The following is a 16,355-nucleotide window of genomic DNA, read 5'->3' as shown; positions in this document are numbered from 1 at the left end:
GAGCAGTCAGTTGAGAAGTGCTTGGAAGATTTAAAGTTAAGTCATTGAGACAGTTTACCATAGGGGGGAAGTCTTACTACTCCCTGATTTGGAAGTGGGAGCCCCCCACTGCTTAATCCTGTGCGTACCCTGGGATTGAAGCCTGGGTGTTCTGCTGGTTCTGGGTTTGGACTGAGAAGGCCTGGAAGAACCATTTCTTAGAGGGCCAATGCCTACTAAATCTTGGAGGCTGTACTTGTAGGAAGTCAACAGTTTGCATAGATTTAGCTTTTTCCTCCATCTTTTTAAGAACGTCTTCTGCTTTGTTGCCAAACAGGTGGTCCTGATTTAAGGGAGCATCCAGCAATTTAGCTTTAACATGATCTGACAAAGATTGCCCCTTAAGCCAAGCATGCCTTCTAAGTACAGACCCAGTGACAGCAGTCCTGCAAGATGCCTCTCTAGTGAATCAAAACCACACTGCAAAGTATGCTTTCCAACCTGTTCAGCAGAATGCATTAAATCCTGTAAAATCCCTATTTTCAGCACAGTCAGGAATCATCATTTTCTGTTTAAGCAATCCAATAATATGCTGCTGATACTTATACATATGAAACTGGCAGTTTAAGGCCCTAATGGCCAAAGTTGCAGAAGTGTATACTTTCTTATCCCATCTATCCAGCGCCCTGGAGTCTCTATCAGAGGGGGTAGGATTTTTGGCAGTAGTAGCCTTAATGCCCTTGGGTCCCTGTGAAATGGTCTCTAGATCCGCAGCAGGATTTGTAAAAAGGAACTTGTGAGAGTCAGGAACCCTGTAATATCTATCAGGTTTTCTGGGAGCAGGAGGTAAAGAGTCAGGGGCCAAGCTAGATTCTGAAAAGGCATCAACAACAATGTCTAGTACAGGAGGGATAGCTAAAGGCCTGTGTTGGGGCAGGAGTAAGAAATCTCTAAGCCTTTTTTTAGAATCAGAGTAATCCTGGCTTTCCCAGCGAAAGTGCTCCCTAAGAGTATGCAGGGTTTCACCAAAAGAGAAATCTTCTGGGGGGGGGGGGGGGCAGAGGGAATAAAGTCCTCTGCATCAGAATCCTCACAGGTAGATAAGGGTAAATCCTGGTCATCAGAGGAAACAGAAATTTCAGAATCCTGGTCAGAAGTGTCATAAGCAAATTCAGTCCTAGGTCTCCTAGAGGAGGAAGGTTGGCTTCCCCTTATTAAAGTAATAAGGTAGTCAGCCATTCTTATTTGTTTTTAGGCATAGAGGCCCGACCATGCTGTCTGGGCGTCGGTTTTCTAAGAATGGTTCGAGTTTTAGGCCTTGAAGAAGAAGATGGCGTTGGTTTAATATGCAAGTCAGTAGGCCTGAATACACCCTCAGACGCCAATGCATGCACAGCGGCTCCAGACACATCCAAGGTAGAGACATCCGCAAGTTCCACAGTTGAAGCATCTCGTGGCATACCGGGCTCCGAATGGGTCTCAGTGGAGGCCTGCGAATCTGAACTAGTGGGTATCAGGGGCTGTGAAAGCACCTCACTGAGTACCGGCGACTGGCTTAGGAGAAGCATCGACGGCAGCTTTGGACCTAGGCGGCCTCTGTCTTTACCTTTGCATTTTTTTGGAATGTCAGTAGTCGGATGGCTAACCGAAGACATGTCTGGATAATTGAACAGAGTACCAAAATATTTAGAAGCATAAATATACCTATGACGAATAGTTCGTTGCTTAAATAAGGCACAAAACCATTAGTCAGGTAAGTCGTGGTCAGGGCCTAGGCAAGGAATACAGTACAAATGTAAATCTTTGTGAGGTATTTGCTTTCCACAAGAAATACAATTATTGACTTTTACTGACATCGGTTTAGAGGAAGAAAAAGTTTTCCCAATGGGGTACTTAGCTTTAGTTGAAGACTTCGGTTCTGAAACTCGAAAACGAAAATTTCAGGAGTCGGCTGACCGGCACTTGCAAACTGCTTTGGGCACCGCACGGCAAGAAAGACTGATGTAATGGCGTCTGCTGCATGCTTTATACCTCTACCCGACGTCACGGAAGATGAGACAGCAACTGACGCAGGACCCAAAACTTTGATAATCAGGCAGACTGAGGGCTACTGGCAAGCAGATAACCCAAATGTGATGACTGCAACAGTGAAACACGAACATCTTTAACACAGAAAGGCTGCTAAGTAATAGTTTTATAGTTAGATTTTACAATCTAAGCATTTGTTACTATACAGGGCACTGCTAAATGCTGCTGTGGGGTGAACAGCTCAATTTATAGTGGACATAATAAAGCTGAAACTTCTGGCCAATAAAATGACTGCACTTTGAACTCTCAAGAATGTTTCTTAACTCAGACAGAAGAGGTAAACACCTTCTGCGAGAAGGTGGATGACACTGGAATTTCTTAATGTAAAAGCACAGCAAAAGTTGCTATCAAGTGCAGACTAACTACAATCAAGTCCCTGGCTAATCTGCCCTTCTGCAAAGTGATATAGACGAAATCAGAAACTACAAACCAGACACACAGAACAATGACTTCTTAGCCAAAAATTAAATAAATGCTTTCAAAACGCAATCACATTACTGACAACTGAAGTGCAAGTGCAAAACATCAAGAACATATTCTTATCTTAGCCTGGATGTGTCTGGATGCAGTGGAAACGCTCGCAATGTGCTGCTAAGCTCTGTGTACCTTGCAAAGTACCTAGAGATATTGCAATGCTTCCTTATTGAAATGATCTTGGGCACCAGCTTGCTTGTTTGCACAGCACCACGCATTGCTGCGCAATTGTGCGTCAAAGCTGAACAGTTAAATTGAACAACTTTTCCCATAAAACCCATGTGGAAACATCCATTCGCCAAGCTCCTCCGTGACAGTTTCTGAAAAGCTACTCCTAGCGACAGTCTTCAACCTAGCATTATGGACATTTGGACTACCCTCGTTTCTCCTGCCAACCTTGTTGACTAGGGTCTCTTGTGGCAGTGTAGCAATTGCCTTGTACACACACAACCCTCTACTAATAACAGTCTCTATTATAGTGTGAGAAATGTATTTACACCAAGAATCTAGAATTCATGCCCTCTCTTATTTAAAACAGTAACACAGAGAAGGCTGTCAACTCACTCATCATTATATATATATATATATATATATATATATATATATATATACACACACACACACACACACACATATATATATATATATATATATATATACACACACACACACACACAAATATATATATATATATTTTCACACAGTATCACTACTCATACACATCAAACACGTAAATGCACATATGCAGAGGTTCTCTCAAAAAACTTACCGAAACACAAGAGACTTCCAAAGCACAAGTCTACTACAGCTAACACAGTCTGCACAGCACCCATGACACACAGCAACAGTGTCTTACCCACCAAGCCTGTAAGGCTTACACTCAAAAACCAAGTTTTCTTGTTATTGGAGACTCAATAGTGACACACAAGATTTCCCACTCACCAGGTTGGACAAGGAGAATGTCACAATCAGCTGCCTGGTGGTGCCAGGAATCACCAAATCACACATGCACTCAGGTTTCTCAGCAACAAGTACCGTTATGACACTGTCAAAGTTCATGTTGTTGTGAATGACCTAAGATGTACCTCACTGGACTATATGAATGAAGAGCGACATGGTCAAACTCAAGTGTCCCAGGCAGATATGTCCCTAACCTTGAGCAGCACACTACCCTCACCTAGAATGATACCACAGTATAAACAAAAAATGATTGATTTCAATAACTGGCTTAGTTTTTATCATTCCAGGGGGATCCAGTTCCTGTCTGCCTGGGAAGCCATGGTTGACAAACCTCGCTGCTTTGCCAGAGATGGTTTGCACATGGCACTCCTAGGCTTTCAGCTGCTGGCAAAAGCTCCTGGATCCCCCATAGTGCATTTTCTAGGAAAGAACTTAAACAGCATTACCAACGTGAAATGAACCAATTAGAACAAAATAAGGGTCATGCTGCTATAAGCTAGGAGCTTAAACCAAATACTGCACTCCCTGGAAGCACTTCTATCATTAGAAGATGTACAAGTCTGAGTAGTCACAGAAACATGGTTTAATGCCTCAGAGTACCTCAGCCCTGCAAGGCTACAATGCCTTCAACAACTTTAGAATGCAAAATAAATGTGTGAAAACAAAAGGAGGTGGGGTTTCAATCTATATTAGAGATGCATTTATATATCACTTCTATTTAGACTGGACAACTCCACTGAAGTATTCCAGAGCCAGACTATAGTGGGAAAGCCCCCCCTCCCCAAAGCCATAGCCAGTCATACAACCCCCTCCATGGGTCATGACACCCATAAAGCCTACTTAACCAAACTGAAGACAATCCAAAGGTAATTAAAGTTCCCTAGAAATAGGAGTTTAGGTTAATGGATCTCTGGTTCATTAAGATTGGTTTTGTGATTTGGAAGAGTCACTGATGGAGTTCTGTAGCAGGCCAAGACATGGTACGAGGCTCTGTTTACTGATATTAGGATATGAAGGAGTTTGACATCACTCATTTGATCAATAAGCCTAGAAATTATGGTGTTTTAGATACACTTGCAAGCCTAAGCAAGTTAAATTAAAAGCCAGGTGGGAACACTCACTGTTCAGGAACCAGGTTTCAGTGACAAAACAAATATCCATGCTTTTCAGAGTTATGAATGCCTTGAATGAGAGTATTGTTTTACTGAGGATGTTAGCACAGAGCAGTGCTACTGCAGTATTTGTCAGAAAGGAATTTGTATTTACTAAACTGGTAGGCTGTGTAGACTGACACTGTCTAAAAAGCCACTATGGCATAGAGAAAAGTCTTTGCCAGCATGCAACCCTGAAACGACAAGTGCAGGCCATCCCTAGTTTTCTCTGCCAAGAAAATCTTCCATCTCCCTCCAGACTATCATGCACTGGGCAGTCTAGAATGACATCCATACCCAAGCCAATTTAGCTTTTGCTTATATTGTGACATCATGCTCTGTGATAAAAGGATACAGCTCAAGCTAAGTATCCTTCCAGCCTTACAGAGATATCTAAAGAAGTTCATCATAAGGGGTGCATTGCAAGTCATTCACACCAACATGAATGATGGCAATGTCATATTTACACTTAGGGTGAAAGCACCGGATTACCTTGGTGACATGGCAGCACTTGAGAGGCAGATGACTATTAACTTTTGAGAGTGCTATAAAGGTAAGTTTAATTATGGAGTCACCTACAGCAAGCTTACCATGAACAGTATGCTACTCCTGTAGCCTGAAGGGGCTTGGCCAGATCACTCTGGTGAATCATGTCTGCAGTGGAAGAAGTTGTGTGACAAAGAATGGCTGTTCGTGTGTTGCCAAGATCTGGCTGTGGTGCATGTATTTACAGTGATATGCTGAGGAGGTGGTTGTGGTTTTAAAACTGACTTTTGAAGTAACTTAATGCAAGAAAGTTTTGTCTTTCTTTTCAAGTGCATAGGTGTGCTGGTTGGTTGGGTACTGATATGCAGTGTGTCTGTCTTACCTCCAGCTGTAATTAAGTATTTTCACCTCTCAGATGTGGACTTATTCTGTGGTAACAAATGGTTGTCATTAAGTCTGTGGCAAGTTTATGCATTCTCAAAGTGTGCCTAGCGCTACAAGGCTGGCAACAAATGAGGCAGAGTCGAAGTGAGCACCCATGCTTGAGCTAGGGAAGCCAAGTAACATAAGACATATGCAAGGCTGTGGAATTTGAAACATCTTTCCGCAGGAGAAGGAGGAACTCTGATACATAAAGGGACAATGAAATACTGCAAATAGTGCACAAACAATGCAACACAGTACAATATAGCACAACACAGTACTTGTATGACATGCAATTAAACAGAAAACTGTAACAGGGCAGTGCAACTGTACAACAAAGCCCAATACAATAAAACATCATACAAACAGTGACTAAATACTAGTGGAGGCCCATGAGATATGAGTATGACTCCTTAAGGGCTTTACATGTTTCAGCTATGTGGCTTCTGAATGTCCATGATCATTTTACTTTTCAATTCTTTACGGTTACATTCAGGCCAATAAAATCAAATCCCACTAGCCGTGGACATGCATGTTTTGGCGTTTTTATTGACCTCATCGGAACAACATAAATGGATACTTTGGTTTTACTTCAGAAATACAGGGTCTTCAAACCCAGCTGATGAGGTCAATAAAAAAGCTTAAAGGACCAGACCCTTCAAGAAAAATGCAATCACAGAAAAATCAACTAGGACCTGAATGTCCAATAACAACCTAAAATAATAATTCTAGTCACAGAAAACACACCGTACGTAATACAATAGAAAGCTTACTTTTCTCAAACTTGCCGACAGTCTGGGGGACTTCTTGATACTAGCAGAAGACGTGTTAGTGGTGCGGGACGTGCCACGGGGTGATCTGATACTGGCACTGTGTGGTGATTTTGTGCTTATGACACGAGGTGAACTGGTGGCACGGGGTGACTGTTTGGGTGTTTCCTTTTTCTTCCCTCGACTCAGGAGGCTCTTCCTTATGCTCTGTGGTGTGTTCAGAATGCTGAAGGCCATTGACTGTCGTCTTTCAGGCTGGAAAGGGAAACGGGTACACAGTATAACAAGTTATAATCTGAAGGCTGCATGTCCCAATACAAATACTCAAAATTTACATCAACATTCATTCAAAGGAAAATGTCCATAAGGACTTGAAGAGATGATACCATACAACACTGCCGAGTAAATTATTTTGATGCATCTGTGCCAACTACTATGCCGCAAATAAAACTGCACTACTGAAGCTCAAACACCCATAACAAAAACAACATTCTTCCCTCAAATACTTAATCATTTTACTTGAAAAACTAGTATGCTCTTATAAGAAACAGTTGCTTATGGTACCATTGCTTACAATACAAATTACCATACATCATTCTGTTAAAAAAGTTAGAATTGGGGAGTCCACCTCTACAAAGAGGCCAGTCACAAGTGAAGTCCTTCAGGGATTGCTCCATAGACTGCAACCTTTTGACATTTGGTTCTCTGAAATTTGGTTCTCTGAAGTCAAGACCAATGCCAATGGCCTCCGGCTGAATAAATTTGCAGATTATTGCAAATTAGAAGCAATCTGTCTTTGAATCCCACACTGACACAAATGGTATCCAGAAAGGGCTGAGACACACAAGCACAACTGGTGTCAGAGCCATGGACTAAAAGGAAATGCCAAGAAATGCACAACAGTATCCTTTGTGAGGTCATACACCCCTGGTAACTATCATATTTACAACACACCCCTTAGAGATAACGCAGTAATTAGGGACTTGGGGACACGCACAGTAATCTAGCCTTTGACCATCACATGCCTACAGTAGTGAAGAAGTCATTCTATGTTGCACAACTTACAAAGGAATGGCATCCAAGTCCAAGGAAATTATTGTTACACTGTATTCGGCATTCATCAGACCCATCATTCAATACAATGCCCCCTTTGGTATGTATCTAAACAGGCATACCCAACAATTGCAATGTCCACAGAGGTTCCTCACTAAAAGAACACAGGGCGTAAGTAAAATGTCCTGTGCAGATTGCCTTAAGGCTCTATCCCTGCATTCTGTCTTCTACAGGCTGTTGAGGTGTGATCTATGCCTGGCATACAAGGCATTGTCAGACCCCACTCTGATGGACCTCCCAAAACAAACAGCATTAGAATTACCCATTCTAAAGAATTGAACCTTGCCTGTGATATAAAAAGGACCTGCTGGAAAGACAGGTATGTATCTCCCAGAGACTACCAAGTCTCTGGAACAGGTTCCCCATCTATGTGAAGCAGAACTCCTCCCTAACCCAATTCAAATGCAACTTGGACAATTAGATGGGAACAGGAAAGTCACCCCTGGTTTGTCACCTATGTCTAATCAATGCAGGCAACCTGTAAATGGTTCATCTCCCAGGCCCTTGCTTGTAAATGTTTCATCTCCTAAGCCCCTGCTTACACTTATCAAGGGTATCAGAACTTGTCAGAGATTTTGATGCATAGCTAGACTTAAAAAGGCCCTTGTGGTTGTTGGTCTACTAAACACCTACGGACCCAAGGGAACCTTCCTTGTTCAAGCACCACAAATTAGAGATGCAGGCTATCTGCAATACAACTAGATGTGAGAGAACAATCATTTGCAATGGATAACTGGACATACCATGTTGCTTGAATCATTTTAACATGCATGTTCTTAAACACACAGCAAGATACACAGCAATCTAGCATGTATTGGTTTACTAAATAAAGGATGTTCAGCTACAAAAAGGCAAGTGTTTTTCTCCAGAAAAGACTCAGTTACTTCACTGTTCACACAAACAAAATCTAGTCTTATTTCCTGTGCTAAACAGGTTAACATGTTAAATGTCAATTCTAATGTAAGCCTGATGAGGTATGCAGAAATGCATCACAGCAGCTGTACAGTCGCTCACTGTACTGAAACATATCAGATCATATGACTATTTGCCTGGTTCCCATCAGAAGAAAAAAAAGTAATGCTATTTTTTTATATTACCGTCTAAGACGACAAATAAGTGTAAATATAAACAGTAGTTCTCACACTACGGATGCCTGAAGTTTCCATTTTGCTTTAGAATCCATTACAATCCATCCCTGCAACAGATCATGTAAACTGCATGGCTTTTGTTAAGTGCATTATTAACTGTAGACCTGCAGACGGTAACCAAACCTCGCTGTTTTTTAAAATGGCATAAAATCAGTAAAAATAGAGCTGACAGTTAACAGCAGATTAATGGATGCAATAACAGGCCATCTTAACAGTCAATGATCAGACATATCCATTACACAAAATCCAAAAGCATACTCGTTACAGTCTATAAAAGCATTAAAAATTATTTTTGTGCACATCAAATGACTTATAATCCTGACAAGTAATACACAAAGTAGGACTGCTAATCAGATACAAATCTGTTTAATTAACCTAACATATTTTACTAAGTTTAGAGTCCGACTTTTGACACTGACAATGTCTATGTAATAACCATACATGCACAGGGGAATCAAGAAGATAAAGTCTCAGACAACTTCCACAATATGCATCTGCTTTTTAGAGTACAAATCGGCTGGGTTGCTACCTGCCCCTCTGAGCAGGACAGTCCCATTCTGTGAAAAATACTGAAAAATGGTAAAATCTCGAGATTTTAGGACAAGAATATGTTTTAAGCTTTAATAGCTGCATAAAAAAGAAGTTATGTACTCACAATAATGTTCCATGTGTGTTGTCCATCTCGCTTTCATTGGTTCTGACTAAGCCTTGTATACCAGCTCAAGGGTCTTTCACTAGCTTGTGGCTACCTCCTTATCCCATCAAGCACCAGGAGAGTTCCCCAGATCCTGTTTGCAGGTGTAAAAAAGGACTGAAAAATAACAGTAGCTTAATACTTTATAGAGCAATCAAGAAGGTCAGAGATCCTTAATAGCCAATTATATCAACTCGTTCTTCCAGGAGCAGAAAGGCTGGGGGAAAGGAGGGTGGGATATAAGAATAAAGGTGAGATGGACAACACACATGGAACTTTATGGTGAGCACATAACTTCTTTATGTGTTGCTGTCCTATCTCGCCTTCTTTCTTACTAAGGTTGGGACAGTGACCCTAGCGCCATCTTTCTTGGGTGGCTCATGGGAGAATATTCCTCAGAACTGTGGAAACAAAAGAGGCCCTGTTCCTGGAGGCCAAATTGACTTTGTAATGAGTGATAAAGGTATGTGGCCTTGCCAATGTTGCTGCAGCACAAACGGTATCAATACGCAGTTGAGCCCGAAAGTCAGAGGGGGTTGCAATGGCCCTTGTAGAATGACCTTTTACTTTATGGGAAAGATCTTTGTATAACCTTTGTTTACAATTCTCAGAACAATCTGAGAGCCATTTTGAAAGTGTCACTTTAGACACTGGAGCACCTTTCTTTGAATCTGAAAAGGATGCACATAGTTGGGTCAGATTTTCTGAAGTCTTTTGTCCTATGTAAGTGGAAGCGCAACTGTCTGTCTATGTACATCTACTTGGTACAGCATGTATTCTGCCCTATTCTCATAGTTGGGGAATAAACACTGGAAGCTCTATGGATTGGTTTAGATTACAGTCTAAATATACTTTGGGTAAAAAGTAGGGGTTTGTTCGTAAGGAGACACACACTGTGGAAAATCATGTAAGGGGGCTTTCACTGACGAGGCTTGCAGCTCTGATACCCTTCTATCAGAGGTAATAGCTATCAAAAGAACAGATTTCCAAGACAAAAATTTGAGATTGCAGGATGATGCTGGCTCAAAAGGGGAAAAACTAAACGGGATAAGACAAAATTTAAGTCCCACAGTGTTGGAAGATCCCTAATAGGTGGTCTTAATAAAAAGGTACCTTTAAGAAAAACTTTGCATAGTCTGTGTGACACAATACTGAGGCCTAATTCACCTAAATGGCAATTGGATATTGCTGCTAACTGAACTCAAATAGTAGCTGTGGCTGCACCTTCACTGAATAGTTTTGCCAAGAATTCTAGGATGGAAGCTAATGGGGCAGAAAAAGGGTCAATATGACTGTTTAAAGCCCATGAAGAAAATCTTTTCCATTTACTTGTACATCTCTCTCTCGTTGAAGCCTTACGAGAAGAAATAAGGATTTGTTTTACTGAAGAAAAAAAATAAGGGAGCTTGGCTATGGTTGGAATCGGAGCAGCTAAGCTGTCAACTTGAGGGATCGAAGAGAGGTGTGGCGTGTTCTTGACACATGAGTCAGGTGGTCTGGAACTGGATCCAAAATCCAAGGCTCCTCCCGTAGGTGAGGCCACAGGAAGGGGAACCAGATTTGTTGAGGCCAGCTCGGGGCTATGAAAATCAAGTCCTTTACCAAGTATTTGGCTTTCTGAAGGACTATGGATATCAATGGAAAGGGAAGAAAGGCATAGAGGAGACCAGAGGGTGAATCGTGTACAAGTGCATCCCTTGGTGACTCCCCCACAGGGGGGATAAGGGCAAAATAGTTGCTGCATTTGGCATTCATAGATGTGGCAAAAAGGTCGCAGCAAGGCTGGCCTCATTTGGGGGAGATCATTTCCTTCACTTCCTGTTTCAGGGACGATCGTCCTGCTGAGTTTGTCTGCTATCACACTGGATTTCCCTGGGATGTGTGTTGCTATCAGAGAGCACTGGGAGGAGGTCGCCCACTGCCACACTCTAAGGGCCTCACGACAAATGGAGTAAGATCTGGTTCCTACTTGTTTATGAACCATACAACTGATATGTCTGTCTGTAATGCAATAGTTTCCAGTGAAAGAGTCCTGGAATGCTTGCAATGCCAGAAGCACCGCTCTCATCTCTAGGACACAGATGTGCAAATGGGCCTTATGATCCTGCCAAGTGCCTTGGACTGTCTTTCCTAGATAATGCCCCTCCCACCCTGAGAAGTGTAATAGGTCACTGCGGCTAATGGTTAAGGAAGTAGAGGGTTGACCTAGCATCACCCGAGTAGAGTAAAGCCACCAACGAAGGTCCTTTTTACAAGATTCCGTTATTAACATTCTATGGGACATAGGTAGTTCCTGCAATGATTCCGTTATTAATATTCTGTCCCAGCATTGGCAACTGAGTATAGTAGCCAATGGAGAATTCTCATGTGCAGATGTGCTAATTGGATCAAGGTTATTGATGTATGCATGGTCCCCAAGACTTTTAGGACTGTCCTTGCATGCGCTCTTTTCCTGGAAAAAAAGCCTTGAGACTTGACGTTGTAGGACATTTTGGAGGGAGTTTGGCTATCATCTTTGTTGCATCTAGTTCTGCTCCTATGAAAACGATACTCAGAGGGCAGCAAGGCAGATTTTTTATAGTTTATTGTGATCCCCAACTGGGAGCAGAGATGGAAGGTAGAGTCTTCTCGCTTTTGTTAGTAGATGCTTGCTGGTGGCAGTTAGGATCCAGTCGTCTAGGTATAGAAACACTTGGAATCCTAGGCATCTCAAGTGAGCTGCAACTATTGCCATACACTTGAACACTCCGGCACTGTAGTGAGGCCAAAGGGCAGAGCCCGAAACTGGAAGTGACTGGCTCCCAGCCAAAACTACAGGTGTCTCCTGGAACGCCTGTCCGTTTTTATGTAGCAGTATGCATCCTGGAAATCTATCGAGCACATCCAACTGTCTTGTCCCCAAGAACAGGATTAATGACTGCAGTGTTACCATCCGAACTTGGATTTTCTTACAGATTTTTTTTTAGTTTGATGAGCTCCAGAATTGGTCTCCAGTCCCCTGTTTTTTGGTCTGCGGGGACTATATGGATGACTCTTGTCCAGCAACTTTTGAATTTCTAGAGTTGCCTGTTCCCTTTGACTAGGTCGAATGTCTGGGATCTTTTTTTATGTTTGGGAGAGGGGAGGAAAAGGGTATGTAGTAAACTCTGGATATGATGCTTTGTACCCACTTGTCATTTGTTGTCAGCCAGGCTTTTGGGTATAAAGATAAGAGGCCGCCGACTGCCTCCAAAGATGGACAGGCAGGCATCCATTCAGGAGTGCTGAAAGGGGTTACCAAATAAAGATTCCCAGTTGCCCTGATTTTGTGGACCCCCTCTGCTGCATGGTCAGCATCTCCCATTAGCAGTTCCCCCTCTACCCCTGGGGGGAAGTCACCACGTGTGTCCTGGAAAGCTCTCTGGGATTCTCAAAAAGTACAGTTTTGTACCTACCATAAATGTAGATTTCGAGTGTTCACACTGCTGCAGTCATCACACTTGGGTTATCTGCAGTCAGGCGGTCCCGCAGTTGGCTTGAGTTCCAAAGTTTTGGTCCGGCGTCAGTTGTGGTCGCTTCTTCCCTGACGTCAGTGTGACAGGGGTATAAAAGAGGCAGCCGACGCCATTTTCTTCAGTTTTTCTTGCCCCTGATATCAGGTGCCCCCAAATAGGAAGGCAATACATAATCCTAAGTAAATTACACAAGTAGAAAACAATAGCTACAGCTGTAAGCAAATACATCATATAGAAATACATTTTAGAGATTGTATAACCAGGGAGCTATAGATAAAACCCCGGTAAGAAGAGGGGAAGGTGGGAGGGTAACCTGGACTGCAGCAGTGTGAACACTTGAACATCTACATTTATGGTAGGTACAAAACTGTACTATGTTCATCATGTTACACTGCTGCAGTCATCACACTCGGGTGGAATCCCAAAGCTAAGGATGGGTGGTGGAGTTAAACAGGGTTAGAAGAAGCTAGTAGGCCCTGCAAAACTGCAGTTGCAAAATCAGCTCTAGTCTTAGAATATAGAGTTAAGTGATGGTGTTTGGTGGGTTGAATCCCAAAGATAAGGCTGGGCGGTTGGGTACTAAACAGGGGTTGGAGAAGCTAGAAGTCCCTGCAAAACTGCAGTGGCAAAGCCAGCTCTGGTTTTTGAGTATAGAGGTAAGTAGTAGTGCTTGGTGAAGGTGTGTACTGAACTCCAAGTTGCAGCTTCCAAAATATCCTTGGTTGGTACCCCTCCGAGGAAGGCTGCTGATGTTGCTGTAGCCCTGGTGGAATGAGGCCTAATGTTACCAGGTACAGGTTTCCGATGCTGTGTGTAGCAGAAACGGATACAATGTCCTATCCATTTTGAAATGGTCTGTTTCGATATAGGCTTTCCTTGACATCCTGCAGCATAGGATACAAAGAGCTGATCAGACTTTCTGAAAGCCTTTGTTTTATCCAAACAGAAACGTAATTGCCTGTGAATGTCCAGAGTGTGGGAGCCTTTCCCCTTTATTCTGGGGGTATGGAAAAAAGGTGGTTAATGAATGGTTTGGTTTAGAGCCACACTGGATACTACCTTTGGCATAAAGGAAGGGTTAGCTCGTAAATAGAGTCTGTCTTGATGAAAAATGATGAAAGGCTCCACTGCCATTAGGGCCTGTAGCTCTGAGACTCTTCGTGCTGAAGTTATTGCTAGCAGCAGGGCAGTTTTCCATGATAAAAATTGTAAATAGGATGAAAAAGCTGGCTCGAAGGGCGGTAGTGTAAGTTTTTCCAAAACAAAATTGAGGTCCCAAGTTGGTATTGGTGCTCCCCGGGGCTGTCTTATGTTCTTAGTCCTTCTGAGGTACTGTCTTAATAACGGATGTGAAAAAATAGGAGGATCTGTGTTGTAATGAGCTGAAATAGCTGAAGTGTGGATCTTTATAGATGAAAAGGAAAGGCCTTTGTGCAACATCTCAGTCAAATATTGCAGAATCTGAGGAATATTTGGGACAAGAGGATTTTGGCCTTTAGTCTGGTTCCAGGTGCAGAATCTTTTCCATTTGGCTGAGTAGGCTTTCCTGTTGCTGGGTCTCCTGGCCTCCAGAATGACATCCAAAACAGCTGTAGAGAGAAGTGTTGACTGGTTGTTTAGATAATCTGCCATGCAGCCAGATTTGAAGTCTTGAGCTGGCTGTGTAGAATCTGATTGTTTTGCTGAGTCAGCAGGTGAGGAATTTGAGGTAAAATCCATGGTGGGCCTTGAGTCATGTTCCTTAATATTGGATACCAGTGTTGGCGTGGCCAGTCTGGAGCAATGAGTATCAGTTGTGGCCTCTCTAATCTGGCTTTTAGCAGCACCTTTGGCAATGGAGGAAAGGCATACACTGTTAGTGTTTTCCAACTGAATGGGAGGGCATCCACTTTCCAAGCTAGTGTGTGGTACGCCCTTGTGCAAAACTTTCGCAGTTGGTAGTTTTGGGGGGAAGCAAACAGATCTATGTCTGGGCTCCCCCATTTTTGAGTTATCATTGTGAATACTTGTGGGTCTAGTTTCCACTCGTGAGGATCCATGATATTTCTGCTTAGTTCGTCTGCCAATGTATTTTTCTTTCCTGGCAGGAATTGTGCTTGCAGTTGAACTTGGTAGATCAGTGCTGTGTTCCATAAGGTCATTGCTTGCCTACATAGGGGGTAGGAATGTGTGCCCCCTTGTTTATGTACCACATCACTGTGGTGTTGGCCATCTTTATTAGAAGTTGTCCTGGATGTAGGAGGTGCTTGAAAGCTGATAGAGCATTTTGTACAGCTAGCATCTCTTTTTGATTGATGTGGAGATGCATTTGATCTGCAGACCATTTGCCCTGAATACACTGTCCTGCCATGTGTGCTCCCCAGGCGTAATCTGATGCATCTGTTGTAATTGTTTGCCTGGCTGTGGGCAAGGTGAAAGGCTGACCCTTGTTGAGGTGACATGCCTGAGACCACCATAGAAACTCCTGTTGAAGGCACGGAATGAGTGCTATTATTGTTTCCAAGCTGTGGCTGTGTTGAGTTCATACGCTTTTCAGGTACCATTGTAATTTCCTCATATGCAGTTTGGCATATGGTATTAGTAGTATGTAAGATGCCATGAATCCCAAGGCCTGCAGAATTTTTCTTGCAGAGAGTTGGGTCTTTGTTACCATCATTTTGAAGTATTGAGTCAGTTTTCCTTACTTGTCTGGCGTGAGATAAGCCATCTGGGCCGTTGTATTTAAGCTGGCACCCAGGAATATTATGTCTTGTGAGGGCACTAGTTTTGACTTCTTTTCGTTCACTGTGTACCCTAGGCAACTTAGTAGGTTTTTTTTACAAACGCCAGATGTTTTAAAAGGATGTCCTTGCTTTCTGCTTGAATAAGGCAGCCGTCCAGGTATGGATATATTTGGATTCCTCTTTGTCTGCAGTATGCAATTACTGGTGCCAGGCATTTTGTGAAGACCCTGGGCGCAGTACATAAGCCAAAGGGCAGTGCAAAGAATTGGTAATGAGTTGTACCTGCTATAAATCGGAGGTATCTTCTGCAATTTTGTCTGATAGGGACATGCAGGCATGCCTCCTTGAGGTCCGTTACTAGCCAAGCCTTCTTGCCCAGCATGGGAAGAAGTTGCTGCAGTGTGAGCATCTTGAATTTGGGTACCATCCCTGTCGTCGGTTGCTCCAACGGCATGGTATAATTACCAAAATAATGTCGGGCGAAATCAAACAGAAGTTTAATAGTTTGTTTGTTAAACCTAGCACAAAACCGACAACCTATGACGTTGTGGTCTGGGCCTAGGCAAGGGATACAATAAGAATGAAAATCCTTATGAGGTATTTGCTTCCCACAAGAAATGCAATTAACTTTTTCTGACATCGGTCTGAGGCAAGAAAAGGTTCCCCAACTGGGTACTTAGCTTTAATGAAGACTTTGGTCTGAAATTCTATTTGAAAATCTCAGGAGTCGGCTGACCGGCACTTGCGAACTGCTTCTGCTTCGGGCACCGCACTGCAAGAAAGATTGAAGAAAACGGCGCTGGCTGCCTCTTTTATACCCCTGTCGCACTGACGTCAGGGAAGAAGTGACAG

At 42.8% G+C, this 16,355-nt stretch overlaps 1 protein-coding gene across 1 annotated transcript in view; it reads right to left on the bottom strand.

Moving 5' to 3' along the window:
* NUMA1 (nuclear mitotic apparatus protein 1) overlaps positions 1–16,355 on the bottom strand; it is a 3,180,433-nt gene that overhangs the window by 59,343 nt on the left and 3,104,735 nt on the right. Inside the window, exon 29 of the mRNA XM_044072777.1 lies at positions 6,335–6,586. Coding sequence (XP_043928712.1) covers positions 6,335–6,586 — 252 coding nt within the window. The remainder of the gene's footprint in view (positions 1–6,334; positions 6,587–16,355) is intronic.

This window comes from Protopterus annectens, chromosome 5.part1 (genome assembly GCF_019279795.1).
Source record: "Protopterus annectens isolate FY-2018-M chromosome 5.part1, PAN1.0, whole genome shotgun sequence".
In the NCBI taxonomy this organism is placed as follows: Eukaryota; Metazoa; Chordata; order Ceratodontiformes; family Protopteridae; genus Protopterus; species Protopterus annectens.
The sequence above is the reverse complement of the archived record's forward strand: the minus strand, read 5'-3'. Positions and strand labels throughout refer to the sequence as shown.